The sequence below is a fragment of the Phyllostomus hastatus genome, unplaced genomic scaffold, assembly GCF_019186645.2.
Source record: "Phyllostomus hastatus isolate PE091 unplaced genomic scaffold, TTU_PhHast_1.1 phas_scaffold_1674, whole genome shotgun sequence".
In the NCBI taxonomy this organism is placed as follows: Eukaryota; Metazoa; Chordata; class Mammalia; order Chiroptera; family Phyllostomidae; genus Phyllostomus; species Phyllostomus hastatus.
The window spans coordinates 21602565-21629967 of NW_025334011.1; the positions used below are offsets into that span (position 1 = coordinate 21602565).

Here is a 27403-nt window from a genome sequence, read left to right on the forward strand (position 1 = left end):
AGCCAGTCCGTTAGTGCTACTCAGAATTTGCATTCCAAATTCCCTGAAAAACTCAGGTAAAATAAAGATCTTGTCTGAAAAAAAAAGGATAATTGTTTTAGCCCTATGACTTTCCTAAGTCTAAGATTACTACCTTTATTGGTCTGCCATATTTCTTGGGCCAAGAAGATAAACACTGTGAACTATCCTCCTTGGAAATAAAGATCAAATATTAATATTAGAAATAGGAAGTAAATACAAACGTTCTATAAAAACCCTCACATCCATGTAGTTATAAGTGTCAACCAATGGTTGTTGGCAACAATTCAATGCCAGTAGGAACCCTAAGTTTGGGGTGCAGTGAAGAGGAAACTTGATTAATTGCAAAACAGCTCAATAGTGATAACAGCATGGGTGTGAGGTGACCCTGTGGCTAGGCAGCCCTGAGGCCAGGCCCCTCTCTGGCTGGAGAGCTCTGCTGTGGTCTTCACCGGTCTTCTCTGCTCTGCACTGGTCTGTCCCATTCTGCTCTGGTGAGACATCTTGGGTGTCTCAGCTCCAGCAGGGAAAACTCAGTCTCGGGTGGAAAGGAAAACTGCTCCCAGAGCCACAGAGAAGCTGATTTATATAGACAGAAGTCCCCACTGCTAGTCCCTGATTGGTTTGTCCTCATGCAAATGAGGACTCCAAATTTCACTGTTTGATTAGTCTACAAGGCACTGTCCTGATTGGTTGGAGTAGAGCCACTCTGATTGGTCGATAAAGAAGCTGATGGGGATGTGGTTATGCAGCTCCAATTGGATGGGGAAGCCTCTGTCCTACTGGTTGCAATAGGGCTCCAGGAACTCCTTTATAAGGGCTGGCTCAGAATGCAGAAACAGTGCAGGCAGGCAGGTTAGTGCAAGCTTCTCCCTGAGAGGCACCTGTGCAGAAATGGCTTCTAGGCTTTGTTTTTTAAGTTGGAGCCCAGTTAGCCACTGAGATCCCTTCTGAGTAGGTGTCTTCTTTCTCAGGGTTCACATAAATAAGAGCAATGATTTGTGTAGTGTGAGAATGAAAAAATAAACCTTTAATTTTGAGAACATTCTTTATAGAAGGGGTCGATTTGGTTTCATTGAAAGTTCCCTTGTTTTTTCTCCCCCTTCAGAATGTGGTGGGGATCTACAGGGCCCTGCTGGAACATTTACTTCTCCCAACTACCCAAACCCAAATCCTCATGGCCGGATCTGTGAGTGGAGAATCACTGTGCAGGAAGGAAAGCAGGTCACACTAACTTTTAACACCCTGAGGCTGGAAGCCCATCCGTCCTGCAGCAGTGAGCATGTGACAGTAAGTGTCCTGTGCAGTCAGAGATATTATATTCCATTGGTAAAGGGGTTAGTTGACTCATAAATCATAGTCAGAAAACTAGGTTAAGAATATTCCCATTGTGTAACTGTGTTTCAGGAAAATTCTAAGTATTTTAAATAGGACAAAATCACAATAAACTGTAATATTTGTAAAAGCTGTTTTAGAGGATATTAGAGGTCACAACATACATCCGGGTCATAGGTAGGATAAATTTTAAGAGCTAATGATCATTATACATGGCAAAATGGGGTAAACAGAGAAATTACGCCTGTGGGTAGCACATGGCTAAATGAGACCAGAGTCACAGAACAACCCACCACCAAAAGTGTAAAGCAGATGAGTGGTCCTGTTCTGTGCAGAGGTACTGAGTGACCCCTTTGAGTGACCAGGGTTGCTTGCCCTCCATGTTGCCAAGCTCAAATGCTTTGATGTACACCCTCGGCATTTTTACCTCCTGTTAGCAAAAAACAAAACTGTGATTCATGAGTGTGAAATAAGGTTGTTAATTGTGAAATGACAGAAATATATGCATATTTACTATGATGGTAGTAGATTAATATTAGCATATTTCCCACCCAACTTGTCCTTTCTTCAGGGTATGTTATCTCAGTATAATAATATAATTCCAAACTCCTGATTGCTCAAAGACCTCGATATGTGTTTGGGAGTCCTTTTTCTCACACCTTCTATTACATCCATAAGCAAATCCCATTGGCTGTAGCTTTTAAGAGGATCCAGAGTTTAACCACTCTTTATTACATCCACTATTACCAATGTCACCACTCAGATTTATTTTAATCACTTCCACCCTTGTCTCCCTGCATGGCAGCCAGTGTGATGGGTTTAAATGTAAATCAGATCACATCATTCTCATTGAAAATCTTCTAATGGCTTCTCCTCTCACTCATAGGAACATCCCAAATCTTTACACTGGAGCACTGGCCCTACATTGTTTTCTGCTCCTCCCTTTCCTGCCTCTGCATCTTATCTCACACTCCCAGGATCCAGCCACACCGGCCTCTTTTCAGTCCATTAAGTATGCCGAGACCCTCCCACAGCCCACTTCATGTGCACTATTGCCTTTGTCTAGAAGGCTGCCTGGTTTATTCTTTCACTTCATTGAGGTCTCTGCTCAAAACTTGATCCATTAAATAGACCTCAGCTTGGCCTCTCCCATTCTCTACATTATTGTTTTTATAACACATCTGACCAGCTGCCAGCCTGCGTATTTAAGTGTTTGCTGCTTATTGTCCGCTCACCCACCTAGGATGTGAACTCCATTAGGACATACACTTAGCTTCTTCCTTCAATGCTGAATCTCCAGTGCCTGGCACATAAGGAGGACAATAGTTGTTGAATGAATAGATAGAAGTACCATCATGTTTCTTTTAAAAACAAGCCACTTTTGTTTTCCATTTAATTGTCTCCTGTTGGGTAGTGAGTTTTAAAAACATAAATACCTTTGTGTGTTTCTACCACTATTTAATACCCTAAAATGATCACATTCAAGCTTAAAATTTTGCCAAGTTCTCATATTTGAAGAAAAAAATTAAGTACTCCTACTATACCATATTTTGATACATTTTCTTTTCTTGGCAATGATTAATATTATGCAGTTGTAACTATGTGACATAAATTCATTTCTATACTAATTTTAATCTATGTTGCTGATTATGAATACAATGCAAGCTTATTGGCTGAAATTAGGAAAGTTTAGAAAAATAAAAATACTTGGAATTCTACAGACTCATTGTTAAAAATCTGATGTAGGTATTGGCTTATTTTTCCTTTGAAATGGTTTTTGTAGTTGAGAACATACTGAATGTAATGATTATTAAGAATCATACCAGCAGAATTTTCACATGCCCTACAGGAAAGATAATATGAAGAGTCATAGTTTTAGAACTTAAGCAATTAAAATAAAATTTACAGTGATAACCACAAATTCAGAATTATGTCTTATCATTTTCCCACCTCTGCATCATAGATGCCAAAGGCACCTACTCTCAACTCTTTTAGCTACTTCTTATGGGATTTCTGTCATTATTTCAAAATAATATTCCTATTCTGTTACTTCTTTGTTTTTGGACCTTCGGCATTGTCTATGTACCCCCAGCTGTGGATGGTGAGGGCTTGGCTCTCTTTACAAAGCAGCCCCATGCCACCACAGATGCACACTTCACATGCTCCCCCAATTCCTCTGAAATATTTACATCACAGTTGAATGTTTCCAAATTATGTAAACACCAGTTGCAGCTAAGTCAGGTAGCATTTGCTTTTTTTAAAAGTGTAATAATAATAATAATAGGGTCCTTTTTACATTTTCTTGTTTTTCTATAAATTTATCACTAATTATTTCTTCCACACCCCTTCCACTCCAGACATACGTCCCCACCTTATATAATGAAGCACATTTATTATTTTCATTCATTTTCCTTAACAATATTCTTTCCTGAGCCTTTGTTCATTAGCTGCAAGTCTGATGCCAGCTGCATGTAGGGGGTTGCCTTCAAATTTTCAAGTACCTTTGTTTCTCACTTGTGCGGGATCCCTGGCTTTAGGATATAAGAATTTCCCTTTCTTGGTTAATTTGTTGTTTTTGGAAAGGCATATGCTCTTATAGCTTCGTAAGGGTTAGGAAGTGGAAATGAGTGATAAAGTTTTGAGAATGTGTATACCTAGAATTGTACTTAAATTACTCTTATTCTTTAAATATATCATATATTTAAATATTCAATATATAATATATTCACATACATATATGACTATTTTAATAATAATTTTGAAGTTTTTGCTTTTTTGCAGTCTATTTTCTTTAAGTTCTTGTTTTCTATTTACTATATTTGTCTCTGCCTTTGACATTAGATGTTTCCCTAAATATCTGATAACCCTTGGCTGTTCATTTCTACTTAACAGTGAAGTACTCAACGGCTGATTGGAAGCTTTGTGTACAGGACTGGGGCTGTCAACTTGTGGGCTTTGTGGGAGGCGACAAAGGGGGAGACTTGACTATTTAATTAGTGGAAACTACAAATGTCATTTCTATAGGTCTTTTCTCCGGGGGAGGTTAAAACTCCAACAAAGAAACACTTTCAGAATTAATTACTGAATTTTCAATATGATGTTCATATTCCTTTTATTTTGCAATATAGTCTTATAGGTTTGATTTTGTTTGTTTGCTGTTCACTCTACTCCAAACAAGGGGATATGGGTTGCCCTTTGCTCATTCTCTATTTGAGAACTTACCAGAAAGAAAGGAAAGAAGGAAGGAAGACAGAAAGAGGATGAAGCGAGGGGAGGAGGGAGAGAAGAAGGAAGGAAGGAGCTAAATTTCATGATAAATTGTAGTAAATAGTAAAGCCTCTCTCTTTTGTGATGGAGTACATTCTCTTTCTCCATAGGTATTACTGTCATACTGTGAGTCATTATTTCTGATTGAGAGACATTCAAATCCTTTTTAAAAAGGGAATGTCAATCACTCTTTCAATTACTGTTTAGTTACTTCTAGATCTTTCTTGAACTGTGAACACCAGGCATGCTAAAACATTCACTTGGTTTTGTACAGAAGTGAAATAATACTTTGCAAGTCGTTATAACTATATAGGCATAATGAGTTATTGTTTAATAGTTTGGAGTTAACAATACTCTAATGTACTTTTTAAAATTCAAATTAGTAAAAGAATTGAAGCTTCAATCTATTAGTAATTAGGAAAGAATTATTGATAGAGATTGCCTCTTCAAGGCATTTTAAAATATTTGATTACATTCTTCACATTATCAGAGACTAAGATTTAAGTCTTCATTCTGAGCATCAAAGGTCCTGATACAGTGTTAGGAAGAACTGCCCATCAGTGAGCACTGTGCACTGGGATTCAAGAGTGTTGCCATTTCTACTTTACATGTAGAGCACGGTTTCCTGTTGCAAAGAGTACAGCAGTTTTTCATTTGTCACCACATGGCAGGAGGGTATTAGAGCTGTATTTTCATTTAGTGAAATGACCCTGAGGCCACAAAATGTGCTCTGGGTAATATAGTGGTTTGTGGCACTGGGCTAGAAGCCCGTATTGTTCAGTAATTCATTTTAGCACAGGGTTTCCTGAGAAGGAAGTGTTTCTGGACTTGGAATGTAATCTCCTAGGAAGTATTCAGTAAGATGGACTGTGTGTCTAAAGGTTAAACTGTTTTTCTAACAGGTATTCAATGGCATTAGAAATAACTCACCCCAGCTGGAGAAGCTGTGTAGCAGTGTGAATGTAAGTGATGAGATCAAGTCTTCAGGAAATACAATGAAAGTAATTTATTTCACCGATGGATCCAGGCCATATGGAGGCTTCACTGCTTCCTACACATCCAGTGAAGATGCAGGTAATATAGGGCTTTATGAATGCATATGCATTGCAGATGTGCCCACAGCTGCTGCCTGCAGCAGCAGAGCTGTCTATTTTCACTTCCGTGATTAAAGTTACACCTGGGATCTTCTGCATAAAGCAGACATATGCAACCAGACAGAAAACCCATGATGGATAAATTTTTTTTAATTAAAAAATAAAAAAGCTTTGGTTTTAGAAAGAGAACTGCCATCATGAATTAAAACTTTAAAAAGGAAAATGGGAAGGGTTTACAGGAACAAATTTAAAGGACACATGGACAAAAACTAGGGGGAGGGTGGTAATGGGAGGGAAGTGGGGAGGGTTGGGTGGATGGGCTGGATTGGGAGTAAAAGGGAGAAAACTGTACTTGAACAATGATTAAAATTATATATATATATATATATATATATATATATATATATATATATAACACTGTTAGAAAAGATGCTAGCTCAGTTCCATGCAATGTTGCCATTGTAGTTGGTTTCCAGTTCTGCAGTCTTCTGTCATTCTTTTGTGCTGAGAGACCATCTGTCTCTTAGAAGGTAACTCACTTCCAGAGAGTAACTACATTAATTTAAGACAGATTTTATTGTTTCTTCATCATCTATCTACATCCACATTTCCAGTGTAAATGAGGAGGGGTTCACATTTGACATAGAGTATTTAAAAATTAAGCAAAAAATGGCCCTTTTATTCCAAATATCCTTCTACTTTCTGGATTGGTGTTATTATCCAAGTTTTAAATTTAGGAAGATTAGAACTTAAAAAAAACCTGTAAGTTATTTTATTGATACATAGAGTGTATGTTTCCTATTAAAAGGGGCAGACTCATTGGCACTGTAATGTTAAATGATCTGTTTGATCCAATTAAACTCTTAGGTAAGTAGAAAACTGCTAAGTGGAAGCAATTGGGGCCACTGTTATATTTTGATATTCCTCTAAATTAAATATTAATAACAGTAGACTCAAATGAAGAAATATTAATGTACAGCCAAACCTCACCTACACACCTACTCTTCATGGGAAAATAAAGAAGGGGCTTATTTTTGCACATACTTTGTTCTAAACCCACTGAAACTTCTCCCAAGGTTTGCATCCATGAGCCAGCCCTTTACCCACAACCTTGACTTCACCTAGAAAAAAAAAGTGAAAGTAGTAAAAATGTCACTACTCACTGCTGTTGTTGTAGAGATTGCTCCTGTATTGTTTATATCTTCTGTTATGGCACGAATTTTACTACTGCTTCCTCTGTTGCCTTTTGTTTTTTTTTTTTTTTTTTTTTTAGTGTGTGGAGGGTCTCTTTCAAATTCCCCTGGAGGAAACTTTACTTCTCCTGGTTATAACGGAGTCAGTAATTACTCCAGAAACCTAAACTGTGAATGGACACTCAGCAATCCAAATCAGGGAAATTCATCCATTTACATTCATTTTGAAGATTTTTACCTGGAAAGTCACCAAGACTGTCAATTTGATGTCCTAGAGTTCCGAGTGGGTGAGTTCAATCAAGGACATTTCTCCCATTTATCTACAGTATTCTTCTTATGCCTGCAGACCACCAGCGATGAAAGGAGTCAGATGGCTGTAAATATACATACATAAGATCCAGAGGAATGTTGGTCAGACAGAGCCATAACTCCGTGTGTGCTCAGCTGAGGAAAACATGCCCTATGAACAATGAGAGAGATGAATCAGTATCTAAAACCTGACCATATGTCTCGATTGCATGAGATTTACCTAGGAGAAATTCTGGTCTGTCTTCCTCTCTTAATGAGTTCAGGTGGTCCCTTCAACTGAAATCTAGTATTCGAGACTCCTCTCTTCAGAGAGTGGAACAAAAAATGGTCAGAATGTTGGTGGTTTACTGAACTTACAGGATTCACAAAAGCGGCTGTGGAATTCTGCTTAGTCCTTTGAAGTCAAAAGAAATTTTGAAATGTACCAGATGGAGAAGCCCATGGGAGCTCCATGAGAAATCATCCCCAGAGCAGTCAAGTCTGTCTTTGATTTTATGACAGAAAAGGCTGGAGGTGTACTTGGTAGACCATAATTCTCTTAAGAATGTTTGAATATCTTCACTCAAGAAAGATGAATCCATTTTAGTTCTTGCCAATAGTCAAGGCATAGACTATCCATTAAACTGCCCTGATCAACACATTGACACTCTTTTCCACAGTAAAAAATAGAGTAGGAAAGTAACATGGTAGACCATCTGTGCCATCCAAGGCTCACCAAGTTCCTGTTATTGCAAAATTTAAAGAAAAGGAGGCTGAAAGCAGCAGCAGCTAATATAGTTTTCTGGTGACAATTTTAGGAATCAATGATAGGTTTGAGAACATGGAGGACAGAATTTTCTAGAAGGAGAAATAGATAAAGTCTGTGATCACAGACCACCTATCTCAGCAGGAGAATCATGTGGGCCCTGTGAGACAGATAAATCTAGAGAAGGCTCATGAGAGAAATGGAAGTTGCAGTTTGAGATTATTCTCCATGTGATTCTGGTGAACTCTCACCACCGCCACTGGCCCAGAGCCTCTGGCTTATAGATTCAAATGAAGCACCTGTATGTCAGTTAAATGCAATCTTCTCTCTATTCCTTCATTTTAGAGACAGTTAAAATACTATATTTTGTTGACTTTTAAGATCAGTGATTTTGTTTCACTTTAAAAAAAAGCAGGGAAGCGTGAGCTCTACAAGTGCTTTATAAATGTTAATCAAATTATCATGAAAAGTAATCTTCATGAAAATATTCAACTTCAAATGTGGTAGTTCTTGGTCTGAGTACTAAATATACCATGTGTTTTGGTTGATTAAATACAGTGAAGAAATCATTAAAATATTAGATACCACTTTTATCTTGATAACATAGTTTGTCACTGTTGGTATTATATTTCTTCCTAAAAAAAAAAGAAGCACAAACAAAAGGTTGTTTTTTCTTAAATTAATTGCATCTTTGTTTAGATGTACTAAAATAATTATGAAAACAAGTTGGGACATAATGGCACCTACATTAGAGAAAGAGGCCCATACCAGAAAAACATGCTTTTTTGTTGTTTATTTGTTTTTTGTCTTGGAGGGACTCTTTCTTTTGCATTTGACAAAGATGGAGAGGAAATTTTTGAAATGTCTATTACTAATGAAAAATTTAAATGTGTGTAAATGAGCACCTTGAAGTTTTTTATTATTGATTCTTACTCAATTCACTGACTATATTTCTTAAAAGCTGTATAACTAATGGCACTTGATGTGTTATTTTGTTCAGGTAATGCTGAAGGGCCTTTGATATGGAGACTTTGTGGACCTTCAGCATCCACAGTGCCGTTGGTTATACCTTATCCTCAGGTATGGGTACACTTTGTCACCAATGAACGTGTAGAGCATACTGGATTCCATGCATGGTATTCCTTTACAGGTAAGACTTATGATTAAGCTTTCAAACTCTGGCAATAAAATAATAGGTAACATTTTTATGATATTTTCCCTAAATATCTCATATATATTTTGTTAGATTTATTTCTAGGTTGCTATTGCCTTTGTTGCTAATGTCAATAGGACATTCTAAATTACATTTTTTGATTGGTTGTTGCTGAAATGTAGGAATTTTTAAATTTTTATGTTGGCTTTTAGCCCAGAGAACTTGCTATACTTTCATTAGTTTAGTATTTTAACTATAATTATCTTTGTTTTTTATATAAATAATCACATCTTCTGCAAATGATAGTGCTTTTTTGTAGCCCTAACACTTCATTTCTGTCTTGCATTATTTCACTAGCTAAGCCATTGTCATAATTTTGAATGGGAGAGATGAGAGCATCTGGTCTTGACTTAATGCCAATGCCTATGACATGCCATTGTTAAGTATATGGGCTGCTCTTAGGTTTTCAATAAATACTCCTTATCAGAATAAAGAAAGATCCTTAAATTCACAGTGTACAAAAAAGTTCTGTTTTCTTTTTCCCCCCTGGGAATGAATATAAGATTTTGTCAAATAATTTTTCTGCATCTATTGAAATGATTCTATTTTCCTCCTTTAATATGCTAATGTGATAAATTATTTTGAAATTTTTTTCTCTTTAAACTATTCTTTGATTTCCAGGATAAACCCTATTTAGTCATGATGTATGTTTTGAACATATTACTGGGTATTATTTGCTAATGTTTTGTGTTAGATTTGCATCTCTGATACTTAGCTCGCACCTGAAAATTTCATCCAGGTCAGATAGGGCTACTCCTTGCTGCTGCTTTGGGCCCTTGAAGTTTTTCTAGTTCCTTTTCACTAATATGGCAGTCCTTTCAGATCCCGACTTCATGTAAACTCTCAACTCTAGTTCTTGACTTCGTGGGGGTCTGAGGTCATATGCCCTCTTTCTGTCTGGTCATAAAAACCTTAGACCCCAATCCCTGGGCCACACATCTTGGTTCTCTGACTTCTCAGACTAATATACTTTCAGTGTGAGATTACCCCTCAGAATTTGAGTGCACATATTTGTTGATTTTGGAGATCTTTCTTCCCATTAAGTTTGGATATAAATCAAAATATATTTTGGTTATAGTTTTATCTAACACTTTTTTGTGCTATAATCAAATGGGAGTTGATTGGGAGAAGGTTTGAGGAGGAGTGACATTGGGGCAAGTATTAATTAATTAATCTACTCAATTAATCATTTTGCCAGTTTATTTTTCTTTATTAGATTGAAAGAAAGGAGTCAAACTTCAGGAAGCAGTATTATTTGTGGGAAACATCATACCATGCTATGCTTTATATATGGATCTGTTTTTCGACTGCTGTGCTCATATACAAGTGTACTTTGATAGCTGACTGCAGACATATGTGCTTATTAACAAATGACAAAGTCTTTAGTTATGGAAATAATCATATTCTTCCAGCTTATGTTTATTTTCATTGGCATGGCTTTTTCAAGAAAGGCAATTTTATTTATTTTGTCTCTAGTACATTCACTCTCAGTTATACACACACACCTAATTTTCCTGCATTATGGTACAATATTATCTCCTTTCTCCTTTGTACTAAACTTGAGCTTGTTTCACTCTGTGATTCTGCATATAGGATTTTGTTTACTTCTAATCTTGTACACAGTTTTACTTTGCTCTTATCCAATTTCATTTATTTACTCATTTACTGTATTTTTAAATTATAAAATATGAGAGCTTGAAGTATAATGTACCTTGGTTTTGCAGGGGTTTTTTTCCTATCTTATTTAGAAGGTTACAAATCTAATTTCAGACTGTGGTGGAATACAGATAGGTGAGAGTGGAGTGATCACAAGCCCCAACTATCCAGCCTCTTATGACAGATTGACCCACTGTTCTTGGCTGTTGGAAGCCCCGCAAGGCCACACCATCACTGTGAGTTCTGATGACTGAGAAAATTACTTCTGGGACTATAGAACTGCAATATCATGTCCTGTGTGGGAACAGAGTTCTTTTATCAAGTAAATATTAGCCTTTGATTTTGCAATCAGATTATTTTCTCCCTAAAATTCTCTCTTATAGAATGACATCTATAAGTTTGCAATTACTGGAGAATAAGTTCTTATTTCAAACATTGGAAAAGCTCAAAGTAGAAGATAATTCCACACCCAGGAGTGAGGTGTATTCATGCACTTAATATGACTTGCCATCCCAGCCCAGGGAACTGAGGAGTTCCCCCTAGTGACTCTAGTTTGGAGAGAAACATCCTTTTTCACAATTTCCAAGAGAAACTTCAATAAGGAAAAAGGAGGGCAAAGGAAAATTAAATAAAGAGATGTAAATACAAAATTGTATAAATTAAAAGAAAATAAAAGGATTTGTGGGGAGCTTGTCTAACTCCGGGTAGGTAAACTCATAACTCATAAAATAATAAGGAATGCCTCATTATTTCTTTACTCTCCTGCAGCTTACATTTAGTGACTTTGATATTGAAAGCCATGCAACCTGTGCTTGGGACTCTGTCACTGTCAGGAACGGTGGTTCTCCCGCATCGCCCATAATAGGACAGTACTGTGGGACTTCCAACCCTGGGCCAATCCAGTCCGGTTCAAACCAGCTGGTGGTGATTTTTAACTCAGATCATTCGGTGCAAAATGGTGGATTCTATGTTACGTGGAGCACACAAACTTTAGGTAAAAGAAACATTCTCTGCACTTACCATCTTTTTTCTTTGATTTTAAATTTAATAACTAATTCAGCAGGTGTATATTTTGTATACTGTCTGTAAGACTCAGTTCTAAATGCGCCATCTCTTGTAGTAACCCTGAAAGGAGGACACAGCACCAATACATGTTTTTTCCATTTTGCCCAGGCAGAAACTTAGGATACATGGGTTAATAAATTGCCTAGATTGTGTAGCTAATAATTGGTAGGGTCAGGGTTTGAATAAAGACAGAGCCCAGAAACTTTGACCTTAACACTTCACCATTCTGCCTCCATAGGCAAAAGGGCACAACCACAGAATCATAAGTAATAGAAAAGATGTGTTGGGATTGCAAGTAATTTAACATTTGGCAGCCTGGAGGAAGACTGATAAGTGGTGAGCTGCTGGCAGGAAGATAAGTGGTCCACATCATGTGGAGTCTTGGCTTCCATATTATCCTTAAGTAGTGGGGAGCCAGTGAAGAGTGCTGAGCAGCAAAATAACAAGATTTGTGATTTTAGAATGAATGCTCTGCCTGGAGTATGTGACAAATAATCGTACATTTGATTTCAAAGGATGTAACATTTGAGTATATAAAGTATAGACTTCATGGAAGTTCCCAGAAAATGTAAGAACTTGTATCAGATACTTTTAGTCAGGATTTTTTTAGAGCCTTGCAATGTCACATACACAGGGCAGTTCTTTCCAGGAGAGTCAGAGTTATTACAAAGATCTTTATGGAATGAGTCAAATTTTCCCTCATTAAAGCACTGGTTGCTGTGAAGTCAGAGGGAGTTTTTAAAAATTTTTTCTTGAAAGATTTTATTTAGTTAGTTTTAGAGAGAGGGAAAGGCAAGGAGAAAGAGAGAGAGAGAAACATCAATGTGTGGTTGCCTCCCACACAACCCCTACTGGGGACCTGGCCTGCAACCTAGGCATGTGCCTGTCTGGGAATTGAATCAGCGACCCTTTGGTTCACAGGCCAGGGGCACTCAATCCAGTGTGGCTTTTGTCCTGTCTTAAGTATATAGTTCAATAGTATAAAATAATTCTAGATTTTTTATGTCAATCCATGTTCTTTATTTCCATTCATCAATATTTTAATATGAATGAACCAGGGTGATTAATGGAAGAATGTTCCCTTCTCAAGGTCACTTTCTCTAGACCTGTGTGTTAGAATAAAATTGCAAATGAGTAAGGACTTGTATTCTTGTGTGTTTGTGGTAATAAAACACACAATTTGGGATTGCTGGGCCACAAATTGTAGCCTCAAAGGAGGTATATCATATTGGTGTTGTCTGAAGACAGGGTACAAGTCCATCCTCTTTGTGACGAGGATTGGAGTTCTCAGTTGAGCTCCCAGAGGTGTGACAAAAGAGTAACAGCTGATGCTTCCTGTAGATTCAGTGCACCTGACACTGACTGAGCATTCTTGTCGTATGCCTGCCCCAAAGGCCAGGGACTCATACAGAAGGAGAGGCGAGCTAAAATCTCACATTTAGAAATGTGTCTTCTCTAGAAGTCTTGGCTTAACGTTGTTATTTTCCTCAAGATTAATGACTTTTTTCATGACAATTTTTAAGGTTGTGGTGGAATACTTCATTCAGATAATGGAACAATCAGATCCCCTCACTGGCCTCAGAATTATCCTGAGAACAGCAGGTGTTCCTGGACAGTCATTACTCATGAAAGCAGTCACCTGGAGATCAGCTTTGACAGCAACTTCCTAATCCCCAGTGGTGACGGACAGTGTCAGAACAGCTTCGTGAAGGTTAGTGGGCTTGTTTATTTAACTGGAACAGAACTGGTTTTGTGAACATAAACATTTAGAGTAGAAATGACTCATTGCCTCTCAAAGTAAGAAAAGGACAATTTTTATGCTTGGATTTCTTGAATTAAAAAAGTGAGAAATCTCAACTATTAGGAGTCAAACTTTGAACCACAACACATGCATTGCCATGGGACTTCTTATTTGCTAATACATGGGGAAAGTAACTTAAGGAAATTGTTTTCTGGATGGCCTTATTAAATTCTCATGAGCATTAGTGGTTCTTCCTTTGTGTAGAAACTAAAGAGAGAGAAGGCCAGATTTTGTTTTTTCTCTTATTCTGCCTCTGTTCCTTCTCCCTCCTTCTCTTCCTGATAGATCCTCTGGGACAAAATGAATGTAAGGCATCATTACAAGCATCCTCTCTTTTTAAGTATGCTATAGAAATTACAGAAGGCTAGAGAAGTGGCTATTGTTGCCTTCACCTTGGCCTTCAGAGCCCACAAGCTGCAAACACCACAAGAGAGACCCAAGTCAAACAGCGGCAGTGAGGCAGTCAGAGTGAGGCTGGCTGCCTAACGGATACCGCTCATGCGGCGCTGGCCTCACTGTCTTGACTTATGACCGTGATGACTGATTGGAAATTCATTCTGTCTGTTCTCTTTTCCATCTTATATGTTTTATTTCTAATAGGCTATGCCTTTTAGTGGGAAGAACATCAGCCTTAAGTTCACATTAGCCTGGGCTCTATTCAAATCTCTTACATTTATCACCTGCATGTTTCTCTGTGAGCTAATTAAACATTTGAACTTAAAATTACTCAGCTGTAAAATAAAGAGAACAATACCTACTTCAGTTTTAAGCATTAGAGGTAATATAATATAACATAGTGTTCAGTACTGGGAATATAAAACTACCTAATGAATAAAATATTTTTATTATTTTTATTGTTATTATTATATCATCTCTTAAATTATGTTATATATCTAATTAATCTGTGCTTACTATTTAAATAAAAATCCTGTGCTTATATAAAATATGTGTGTAATAAAACACACTTAATATACACTATTCCTAATTGCTTTTTTCATGAAACAAATGAATTTTCTCTCTCATGGACTGAGTCAGCATCTAATGTGCAGATGTAAGACTCAAAAGTTCTTTTACTGTAAATACAGATATGAGACATTTCTTTGGCCCATTTTTCCTCTGGTTGAACTGAGAGTCCCTCCGACATCGGGCCCAGGTAACACTGCCAGCAGGCCAGGGCAGGTCAGAGCCCTGCCAAAACTGGGCGGCCTGGGCAAGCGCCCTTTGTCCCTCCTGACCTGAGACTGCTACTTCTGACAAGAGATAGAGAAGTTGGTGGGCAAAACCAGCAGAAGAATCCACCTATAGCAAGCAAACTTAAACCTCACACCTTATATGAAAATTAACTGAAAATAGACCACAGACTTAAATGTAAAATATATAGCCATAAACTTTCAGGGGAAAAAACAGCAGAAGATCTTCAGGGCCTAGAGATAGGTGAAAAGTTCTTAGACTAAACCTAAAAAGAATGATCTATAAGAAGAAAAATTAATTGATTTTATCTCATCAAAATGTGAAATTTTTTGTTTTGTGAATGCTTCGGTGAGGATGGTGAAAAGACAGGCTACAGACAGGCCACAGGGAGGAAAGATTCACAAACCATGTATCTGACAGCAGACTACTATTTAGAATATATACAGAACTTGGAAACTCACGTGTAAAAATACAAAGTTTCCATCAGAATGTGGGCAAAACATATAAACAGATAGTTCCCCAAAGATAATATACAGGTGGAAAATAAACATAAGGAAAGATGTTCAGCATCGCTAGCTGTTAGTGAAAATGCAAATTAAAACCTCACTCAGATATTGCTGCACACCTCTCAAAACGGCTACAATTAAAAACTGACAAACACAAAATCCCGGCAAGGTTGGGAAAAGACGTAGCACTTATCCATTGCTAGAGGGAATGTAAAATGGCACAGCCACTCTGAAAAACAGTTTGGCGCTTTCTTACACAATTCAACATGCACTTACCTTAAGATCCAGCAGTTTCACTTTGGGGACTTACCCCAGAGTAATGCAAACTTTGTCTGCACAAAACCTGCATATCAACGTTCACAGAAGCTTTATGTGTCATAGCTCCAAACTGGAATCAGCGAAATGTCCTTCAATAGTTAAATGGTTAAACAAACTCTGGTACGCAGAAACCATGGAACACAGCTCGATAAAAACAAAGTACTGACAGACTAAATTTAGACAAATCACCAGGGAGTTTCACCAAGTAGAAAAAGTCAATCTCAAAAGGTTGTATAATTTATTGTCCCATTTACGTAATGTTTTAGAAATGGCAATATTTGAGGAATGGAGGACAAAAAGACAGAGGTTAGAGAGCCGGGGTGTGGAAGCCAATCGTGTGACTCTAAAAGGGCAACTCGAGGTGTCCTGGTGATGTCGGACCTACTGAATGCAGGGGCATAGAACATGTATGAAACTGAATGTACACACATGAGTATACGCACAAGGAAAACCAGGCAAGTGACCAAGACTGCTGGGTTATACTGCTGTCAGTGTTGTCATCATACACTGCAGCCTTGCAGGATGTCCGCGCAGGGAAAACTGGAAATGTGTACAGGGATTTCTCTATTTCATATCTTACAACCCCATATGGATCTGGAGTTCTCTCAGTAAATATTTTTTTAAAAAGTGACTTGAATGATAAAATATCACTTGCAGCCAGGCTGCGTTATAGAAAAACCTTAAGTAAGTTGAAAAGTTTTGGACCTGATGACAATTTTGTAGATCTAATAGTTTGATGAGTCTCGGGTCACAGAGCCCATGACATGCGTTGCCAACTGACAAGGCAGTAATGAATACTTAATTACTTCTCACCAGTGTTATCATTACGACATGCGTGTCTTGGGCCAAAAGGTAGAGCTGTCAGATCCATAATCAATGACTTCAGAAAGGTCTAAGTAAGCACTCTTGAAGTTCTTCATTAAAGAGCTTGAGATTCCTTATTAAAAGTTATCTCCTATCACTTTGCTTTTTAGTAATATTTGTAAAAATAGTATATACAGATATTAGTAAGTCATGTTTATAATTTTACTAAATATAGATAGAAAACTTCTGTATACTGTTTCTTTCAATAGTTAAGGGAAAAAATGAAAAATTAAAAGGAATATTAGGGAGAATAGAGTGTGCATTTCTTTCCTGACATACCTTTAAAACATTTTCAGTTGCAATTTACATTCAATATTTTTTGTATTAGTTTTGTACGAGCACAGTGGTTAGACAATCGTATACTTTACAAAGTGTTTCCCCTGATATTTTCACTACCCACCTGGTACCATACAGAGTTATTAAAATATTATTGACTATCTTTCCTATGCCATACTTTACATCCCTGTGACTATTTTGTAGCTTTCAATTTTTACTTAACCCCATCACCTTTTTCACCCAGTCCCCCAATCTCCCTATACTCTGGCAACCATTAATCTCTTCTCTATATCTATGAGTCTGTTTCATTTTGCTTGTTCATTTATTTTTTTCTTTAGATTCCACATATAAGTCAAATCATACAGTGTTTGCCTTTCTCTGACATACTTCCCTTAGCATAATATCCTCTAGGTACATCCATGCTGTCACAAATGGTAAGATGTCATTCTTTTTATGGCTGAGTAATATTCCATTGTGTATATATATATATATATGTACCACAACTTTTTTATACACTTGTCTATTGATGGGCACTTGAGTTGCTTTTGTATCTTAGCTATTGCATATAACACTGCAGTGAACACAGGGGTGCATATTCTTTCGAATTAGTGTTTTGGAGTTCTTCAGATTTAGATCCAGAAGTGGAATTCCTGAGTCGTAAGGCAGTTCCATTTTTAATTTTTTGAGAAAACTCTGTACTCCTTTCCACAGTGGATGCACCAGTCTGCATTCTCACCAACAGTGCACCAGGGTTCCCCTTTCTCCACATCCTCACCAGCACTTGCTATTTGTTGATTTGTCAGTGGTGGCCATTCTGGCAGGTGTGAGCTGACATGTCATTGTGGTTTTAATTTGCATTCCTCTGATGATTAGTGATGATGAGCATCTTTTCATATGTTTATTGGCCATCTGTATGTCCTTCTCCAAGTGTGTTTATTCAAGTTGTCTGCTCATTTTTTAAATTGGATTGTGTGTTTGTTTGGTGTTCAGTTTTATCCTGGTACATTTTTTATCTTAGGTATTTGACAGAATATCTGTACTTTTGTTCTCATTAGCTCCAGTGCCGGGCACTGGATTAGATATAAATATTTATTATTTATATCTAATAAATGGAAATATAATTTGACTTTAATAAAATGACTAATGGATGCCAGTGTTTAAAAAATCAATTCAAATGATATCACTTTAAAGAACTGAGGAATATTAAGTTGGTGCTATGAATCCATGCTGTCTCATTCTTCTTCCTATCGACTGATATGCCAATAGAAATGTTTTTAATGGCTTGATGTTTTATTGCTTTGTTGAGAAATATTCCTGAAAATGATATGTTCAAATAAGTAGTCTTGCATAATTTGATGTAAAAAAAAGTCAAACGGCCAAGGAAGACTGACCCAAACCTGATTAGTTTCTTGCCTTCTTGGGCTAGATAATTATTAGCTGGGGGAGTCTTGTCCTGTGCATCCTGGCCCCTAACCACCACCTGCCACCCACATGCCAAATATGACAAAAATGCCTCCAGGCCTTGCTAATAATAATTTTTCTGTGGGGACAGCCGACTTGCTCCCAGTTGAGACTCTCTCGTCTAGGAGGGCCTTCCTTTGTTAAACATGTTTAATAGTATTTTTCCCCAATAGTGTGTATTCATTACCTCATGTCACTATTTTCCTCAAGTGACTCAGCATTTTCTATACCATGATCTTTTGTTTGAACTACTGTAACACCCTCCTGGCAGATCTCCCAGCATCCTCTCTTTTCTTCTATTCTTCACATTGTAATATTTTCTAAAAGCCAAATGTCTTCTACCCTTGAGCTTCCTTGAGGCTCCTCACCATTTTCAGGACAGTGGCCCAGATCTTTAACATTGGATGAGGCCTGCATGGATCTTAGCCTCTCCTCACACCTTACTCAGTTCCTCTCTGTTCTTTGAACTAGACATGCCTTTTCTTGCTATGGGGTTTCCTTGGGCAGGCTCACTGCTCTGTAAATCAGGTAGAGCACCTTATTGTATACTCTCAACAGTTCCATTACAACCCCTTTCAAAGTTGGAATTTTGTATTTAAATTTGTGTTTCTATGATTAATGTCCTTCACTAGTCTGGTTAGGATAGGCTTGATTTGGAAATTCGATGCTTATCATTTATTCCTCAGACTCTATTTTTCAAATGAGTGTATTCGTTATTTCTTTTCAGGTAGCCAAACTAACTAAATGACAGACCAAATCTACCTGGGAGTTGCTCACCCAGTTTTTGCTGAATAATACCACATAGTGACTAAATCTCATCCTTTCTTCAAGTTGAGCCTTAAAGTTTAACTTTGGCAGGAATTCTGCTACGATTTATTTCAGTGTATGCTAGTTACATATGCAAGATCTGTCCAGAAGGTATCCAGCTATGAAATATGACAAATAGAGAAATTTATTGAAGATACAAGGCATAAGAGACATTGTACCTAGAACAATGATGCCTCGGGCCCCTTCAATGTAGACATCTTGGGACCTTGCACTGTTCTTCCAATCTCCATCAGGTGCCCTGCCATATTTGCCTGAATCTCACCGATAGTCTTAAATTCCTTTAGTTTTCAGAAGAACCAGAAGTGGCAGGGTGCCAAATCTGGGCTATAAGGAGGCTGAGTCACCTGGGTGATTTGACATTTCACCAAAAGACTGCATGAGATGTGATGCATGAACAGGCGTGTTGTTGTGATGAAGCTGCCAATTGCCAGTTGTCCATAGCTGCAGCCTTCTGAATCATATGAATAGTTTCTGCAGAAGAATGTTCAAGCTTAATGCAAAATTTGATGCAGACTCATTGCTCTACTTGCTCAGTCATCTTGAATGTGACAGCCACACAGTACACATGCTCACTCAATGGTGTCTACCACCCCCACTGACTAGTACAGTGAAGTCATCATTGTTCACACATGTGCATTCCAGTCCACTCTCCTTGGCTGCCAGGTTGCATCAATATCATGCACATTCTTCTCTTTATATTAACAATGGCTGGACTTTTTCTACATCAACTTTGCCTACTTGAAATTCATGTCCACTTTCTTTATGCTCCACAAAAATATTAATTTTTATAGGCTTCTTGCTTGGTAGTATTCTCTACTCATAACCCACAATTTTCCATCCACTCAGGACAAATGGTAAGCCCCACACATTTCTCTCTCTCTCTCTCTCTCTCTCGCTCTCTCTCTCTCTCTCTCTCTCTCTCTCTCTCTCGGCACCAGCAAGCTCAGCTAACTCAAATTAAGTCAGCTAAGAGAAGGTGAGAGGAAACTGAGTAGTGATTGATTTTTAAAAAAAATTACTGTCTAGCTACACAAAAATAAACAATGTGCTTGGGAAAATTAAAAAATGAGACATGCTGTTAAAATGCCGCTTAAAACTATTATTCTCAAAAGAAAATATTGCCTATTTGCATGTGTTTTATTTACTAGTATGTTTAGGTTGCTATACACCTTCATACCATGATTTTTCAGCATAGGCATTAAAATGTCAACAGGAAAACCTTGAGCATTAAGTTATGTTTGTGGCTGTACTAGGTGTGGGCGGGAACTGAGGCGGCAGACACAGCACTGTTGTCCACGAGCTGTGGGAACGTGGCTCCCAGCACCATCATCACACCGAGAAATGCACTCATGGCTGTGTTCCAGTCTCAGGAGGCGCCGGCTCAGGGCTTCTCTGCTTCCTTCGTAAGCCGTAAGTGGCACTAAAAACCAAACTTAGAGATCCTTGAAAGGGTGTGACTGCCACAGGTGGGCCTGGGGAGAGTAAGGAGACTGGGGCACTGCACCGGGGTTGGCTAGAATGGGGTCCATGTGGGAGAGTGTGGCTAGGCCACCCAATCCTGAAAGTACTCCCGTCCTTCAAAAATCAGTGAGAATGGAACTGAATTCAATGGTAGGTCAATTGAGAGTTGATGTAAAAGGCCTGAGTGCCACTAAGACATCCAAAATTAACCCTAAAATCTCAAGGGGCCAGGAATTTGGCAGGTGCCCAGGAGGCTAATAATTACTAGTCAACCAGGTACCCAGAATGTGGCACATTGACTACCTGCACTGAAATCACCTGCGGCTTTAGAAGCATGCTGATCCTCGGGCCTCAACTGACCCATCTGAACTCAGAATTTCCATGGGTGTGGACGGGCATGTTTTAGCTCCCACCCAGATGATTCTCACAGCCAGTAAACCTTGGGAGCCACTTTCTTCAAAATTTTCCCTTCCTTCTCATTACTACTCACAAATGAGGTTAGGGGGGAATGTAGCAGTGTTTAAGCCTCAGAGCCAATGGTGTGTGCCTGTTGGCTGAATTGAATCAATAAGCTACTAACTGCAAACCACTGTTCGGGAAAAAGTTTGATGAAAGGAATCAGAGGGAATAATGAAGTGAAATGGTACTTTAGACACAAATAAAAGAAAGGGTGGAGGCATGACAGTCAAACCGAGACCTAACCTTAGGTCTTCACTGGGTTGCTTGTACATGAGTATATGTATGTAACTGTGTGTGCTTGATATTGAGGTAGAAGGGTACTGATGTTTACATACGTGATAGATCAGGGAGTGATGTGGATTAGCCAGTTAGTGGTGACATGGAAACAAAAGTCAATTTAGTGGTGAAAAGATACTTCCGTTTCTGGCACCAGGCATTCCAGGAGTTGGGATTAGTACATTCAACCATTTTTTAAAAAGTGGGTATTTTTGTGGTCAGATTACAATGGTAATTAAATAAGATAGTTTTCTAGCAATATAACAAGATATTTTAAAAGCACTAGGTGTACCAGTGTGGTACAAATCACTTTTCATTAGTCATTTCTTTATCTACATGAACCATATTAAATCTTTGCTAAGTTATCCATTCTTTATTCTCTTAAAATTAAGTGATTTGCAACAGATTTGTGGTAAAAATTTCTACAACTTAGTTGAAAACCCTACAGCATTTTCTAAAAAAATATGTAATGTTCTCATTTATTTTTTGAATGAGAATTCCATTCTCTTAGTGATTGTTTCTTCTATTTGGAGTGCCTCAAGAACACATCTCTATAGAATTTAGGAAATTTGAGTCTTTTCCTCACTGATAAAAAGATACAGAATGTGAGAACAAATGTTTTGACAATGCTTTTTTCTTCCTGCATAGGCTGTGGAAGTAATTTCACTAAGCCTTCAGGTTACATCGTCTCTCCGAACTACCCACGGCAGTATGATAACAACATGAATTGCACCTATTTCATAGAGGCTAATCCTAGGTCTGTGGTCCTCTTGACTTTTGTATCTTTCCATTTGGAAGGTAAGCCTATTCGCATGTAAATTACTATTGATTCTTAATAAATGAATGAGGAATAAGTAGAGGCATAGATAGTCTAAGATCACCATTTGAAGAAAATATTTAAAGTGTCACAGAGTCCCTTTGATATAAACTTGATTAAAATTCCATCCAGTGTTTTAAGAATACAGGTACCGTGCTATTCCCTCCAGAAGTGAAACAGAATAACACAAGAGCTTTAATAACACAAGCCTCAAGTTAATACCTTAAGGAATGTAAGTCTGAAATGTATTATATTTTAATAATAGTTATTAATTTATTCATTTACATTTATAGTCTATGGACATAGATGTGGATATACACACCCACAGTCATTCACACACTATGACTAGTGAGAGAAACTATCAAAGTAAACTTTACAAATATCTGAGCTGTACTTTTGAATATTGTCATGGGACACGCTTTCATCTCCTTTCTCTTCTATTGTCTTCATCAGTCCCTTATATATGGTTGTGAAACCTCTAGCCACAACCACCTTGTTGGGTTCCTTACGACGTTAGGGGGTGGGTTGCTGGCTGAGAGAACAGTGGAGCTTCTGGTTTGGGCTGGGCCGTGGCTGCAGCAGGCACAACTTGGTGTTTAATGGATGCTTTGACACTGCAGGAGAGAGATCCCTCCAAGTAGATGGGTGTTTTCAACCACTCAGTCATACCAATATTTTTTACAAGTTAAATTTTCATTGCTAAAGTATAGTTAATCAGTAAATGTATCAAGCTTCCTCTGCACAATTAAAACTTCTTTCCCTTTAGGTAGTCTACCATGGAAATGAAAAGTTACATTTAGCAAAATGTTCTCCAGCATTCAGTATCCAGAAAATTTATGTTTCGCAAAAGTGAAAATGACTTGTCAGTCCTCATACACTGATAAATTCCACAAAGCCTCTCCCATTTGATGCTTTTTCTGTGACCTCCTTTTCCTAACTTTCACAAGTTGTGGTGTGGGGCACCTGTGTTTGCTAGAAATTGCCAAGTAAGCATGATGTATGTCCCTGTAAAAATGCAACATGAAATTAATATGGTCTCCTCAGCATTTGCTAACACCAAACCCCAGCAATCAAAAAAAGGTGTTCATGATATATACAAGCATTAGGACAAAGTAAAGCAGTGTATGGGAGATGATCCAGTTTTCTGTTTCCAATAACATACATGTGAATAATCTGTAGGGTCCTTAAGTCATACTTGAAGAGTTGTTACCACTGCGCCATAGATGGTGATATTTGTTTTCTTCTTTATACCTTTTCTATTATTTTTATGTTCAGGGGAATGTTGTTTTAATAACAGGGAGAAGTGTGTGGCTCAGACTGCATTTGCTCTCATTAAATTACATAAACAGAAGAATGTCATATGCCAATGACATTTAGAGTAAAAAGAAGACTCTGTCAGATGTACTATGTACAATAGCCACAAAAAAGCACCACTGTACCAACAGGATATGTATTATTACAAGGGAACCTACACTTGCCCTAAACAGGAGCTCCCTGACTAGATGGGACACAGGGACGGCGCACTCTGATCACTGGACGTGGGGTGTGTCAGGGCGAACATGGCATTTCAGATGGGTCCCCAAGGCCAGGCTGACCACTTACTAGTCACCTGACTGTGTAAATTGCTTAATCTGTTTGATAATCACTTTCATCTTTTAAAAATATAAAATAGTCATTATAAAAGTCAGAAAATGCCTCCAAAAACATATTTTGTGAATTATAATTCATCGTGTGACCACTGTTTTCTCAAGTCTCCAGATGTGCCCTGACACAAGATGCCTGAAGGCAGATACTTGGTTTTGCAGATTAAGTGATTTCAACTTCTACTAATGGATTTGCTGGTCATGACCCAGTTGAAAAGAGTGATTTTTTAAAATAAGATAATATCTTTATGATAATGCCTTGTGACATTTCCAGTGTTACAAGTACTCAGTATTTTCAAATGGCTAAGTAGGTAATTTCTGGCTACAGTTTAATTAAATTATAATGATTACCAGAAAGGGCACCATTAATCAAATCTTGAATTAGATTCTTATCACTAATCATATCAATGCTGATGTTCATTAAATAACATCAAGAAGCTACAAATCCGTTAGCTACAGTAACATAACATTCTACCCCTTCTAAAATGAGCCCAGAGAATTCACGTGCAGCAAGCTGTGATAAAACTGGGGATTGCTCTCAGGGTGAAGCATAGCCTCTGCTTTTCAGGAGCATTGGCCTTTCAGACTGCTGTAGCCCACAGGAACTGTGGAGGGACTAAGTCCCAAAGACTAAGCATTTCTGAACCTAACACACCGACAGAGCCATCGCCGGCCTAGGAGGAGATGAAGGTTCTAGATTTGCCCTTTCATTGGGCTATCCCAGCCCATAAAATCCTGGAAGCACATTTGTTCATACATCGTGATTGCTGAACACTGACAGCTGGTTAGGAAAGGTTCTCTCTTCAGGCTGGGATACTAAGTATTCAACTACATACTGGCAGTTTCTGTACAGGGAGGTTACAAAGGTTCGGTAACTTCTTTTATTTTTTTCTTTTTTAACTACTTTTCACTAAAGCTGCTCTAAAAGTATGTTATGATATTTTATGTTGGCCTAAATTTCTCCAACTTTCTTATTATCTTTCCAATACTAGTCATTCTACAAACTGCAGACTTATCTTTCCTACATAATCACTGCTTAATACAAAAATTCCAGTGAAATCAGAAGTCATGGGAGAAATGTTCATTTGAGCATTTATTTATAAGACAACCTTTTTTTTTCCTGAAAGTAAACTCAACACTAAAATGGCTCTTGATATCCTGAATAGTGTCTTCAAATCTGTGAAATGGGAATTAACAAATTCAAAATTTTTTTTCTTTTGTCAAAAATGAAACCAGAAACAGACAAAAGTTAACAGGGAAGGATGAAAGAGAAACTTCCAGTGTTTGTACTTATTATGCAATCTGATGTCATTAAATAAATACTTATTTTATTTTCCCACCCATTGAACAGTCTAGAAGTATATTTTTGTGTTCTTATTATTCATGTGTCCAGGTAGATGCCTCCAAGTTGCTGGGAAGATTATAGGCCCTCTTTTTTTATTATTTATATTTTTTATTTATTATTTTTTTATTTTTTTTATTATTTATATATATTTTTTGTAAGGTAGAGAAGTTAGCAGGCATAGTAACATAAGGCAAGTGAATGCCTTCTGTATCTTGATTTTTCTATCATTAAAATTAATAATATTGACTCACCTTGGTGATGATAATAAAGAGTTTAGAAATTGTTAACAAAAAAATTTCTGTATATAGGCAAATTCTAAACTCAATTTTCTCAGATCCAGAATACCTTTTGATAAGAACTGGATAGAAGAGTAGCACATTAGCACAGATGGTGGAAAGAACTAGAAAGGCAAATGCTTTGGCTCACTGTCCCCTAGGGATGGATGGTCCCAACATCCCCAGGGGAACAGACCTAGATTTCCAGAACAGCCAGATAGGAAGGGCTATATAATAGTTGTTTGAGTTTTCTTTTATTAACTTAGAAGAACTGGTTTACAAGCTACACCTAGTATAAAGCTAAAAGGAAAAGGAAAAATTAATTTTAGACTTTTCCTTTTGCCCTTTTTTCCCCACTAAGCAGCACAAAAATTGAGTTTTGTCAGTTGTCTTAGCTCACATTCCATCCCCCCATTTACTCGAAGTTTTTTAAGTGGCATTACTCAACTATTTACCATTTCTTCTCTTTGCTTTCTCAATCATTCTAAAGAAATCAGTATGTAGGCACATTTCACAATTCATTACCTTAGAAAGCATTGGGCAATGGTTCTTTTGAAATAGTTTCTGTGGATATTTTATTTAAATTGGTCTAGCATTAGAGGAGACACTTCGGTTACGTGAGATTCTTCATTTGCCCATGTTTTAAAACTTTGGCCTGCATGCTCTATGGAGCTTAGTTTAATCTTAGTACATGCTCTTCCCTCCCTCTGAATCACGCCCTCCACTGAGGTAACCAGCTACGTGGAGCAGAGGTAATCGGACAGACAATAGACCGCATTCACAGCAGGCCCCTAGCTCACCCGCCTCGCCTCTCCCTAGAGCCCTTTGTAACTTTACTGAAAAACTTTATCTTGTCTACAATATTAAATTGTTTCGACCAAAAGAATTTTTCTATCTCTACTCCTCTTAGGCAGTTCTGCCTTTCTATGACTCTCAGGAAAAAAATGCAATCTGAATCTAAATTCCACAAATTTACATAATTTTCTGAATTACTCATCCCTGGTTCCCTTTCAATTCTCTCAAAGTTCTTGGAATCATAATGGCATTCAGAATTGAACATTGCTCAGTAATAAAGTTCAATATAATGAAAATTATATTTTAGTATGTTGACCATTTAGTATGTTGTCATTTTAAACAATAAATGTGTTTCAAAGGTTTTTAGAAGGATGGAAAATAGTCATGAAAACAAATCATGGAGTGTCATCTTACACCTCAGAGATTTCAGTAGTAAATATACAACAAATTGTTTACTGAAGATAGAATTAAGAATAAATGTGGTTCTTTGTCCCATGAAATTGGCTCTAGTTTGAGGAAGAGGCATTGTTCAATTTCAGGATGCTTGTCTTCCTGACATGTTCTCATATGTTTCATTGAATGCTACCTCTTGGTCATAACCTCGACTTTGGTATTCATCTGGCTTCTTCAACACCATTTTGTAGGCCTGACTAAGTTCCTTTCTCTCTCTAACATGCAGTCATGGTGGTTGCATTTAACTGTACCTATTCTACTTAAGAGCTTTGTATATGTTTTGGTTAGATATTTAATTGGTTCCCCCTATGATTATGGAAAACTGTTTGTCATTAATTTCTGGTGCCTGTGGCCCTTGTCACCAAGTGTCCTCCCATTGAAAATTCAGGCTAATATCTTCAATCTAATATGATGATGGGGGATGTAGAACTTAGAAAAAGCTGTATATGTGTGAATTATTTGACACCTAATGGCATTTTATATATCAGTTTCTTGTATATCACCTTGTTTATAATAATCCTTGATATGTTCTCAGACTTTAGGTAACTTTCTAAGACCTGATATTATGTAATGTATGATTTGTTGTGCAAAAAAATTGGAGGGGCACCCCACTTTAAAGAAGTGACTACTGGAAAGAATATAAGAATGTTTTAATCCATCAAGCAACTTGCCAAATATCATAACTTCCACAATTTATTGAGTCAGGCTTTGAGAATGAGCAGATTATGTTTAATGGTTT

General features: G+C 37.5%; 1 protein-coding gene across 1 annotated transcript in view; it reads left to right on the top strand.

The window, feature by feature from the left end:
* Positions 1–27403, top strand: part of CUBN (cubilin) — a 251860-nt gene that overhangs the window by 171447 nt on the left and 53010 nt on the right. Inside the window, exons 48-56 of the mRNA XM_045858052.1 lie at positions 1127–1308; positions 5523–5694; positions 6988–7194; positions 8962–9111; positions 10945–11066; positions 11599–11824; positions 13419–13606; positions 20394–20550; positions 21985–22134. Coding sequence (XP_045714008.1) covers positions 1127–1308; positions 5523–5694; positions 6988–7194; positions 8962–9111; positions 10945–11066; positions 11599–11824; positions 13419–13606; positions 20394–20550; positions 21985–22134 — 1554 coding nt within the window. The remainder of the gene's footprint in view (positions 1–1126; positions 1309–5522; positions 5695–6987; positions 7195–8961; positions 9112–10944; positions 11067–11598; positions 11825–13418; positions 13607–20393; positions 20551–21984; positions 22135–27403) is intronic.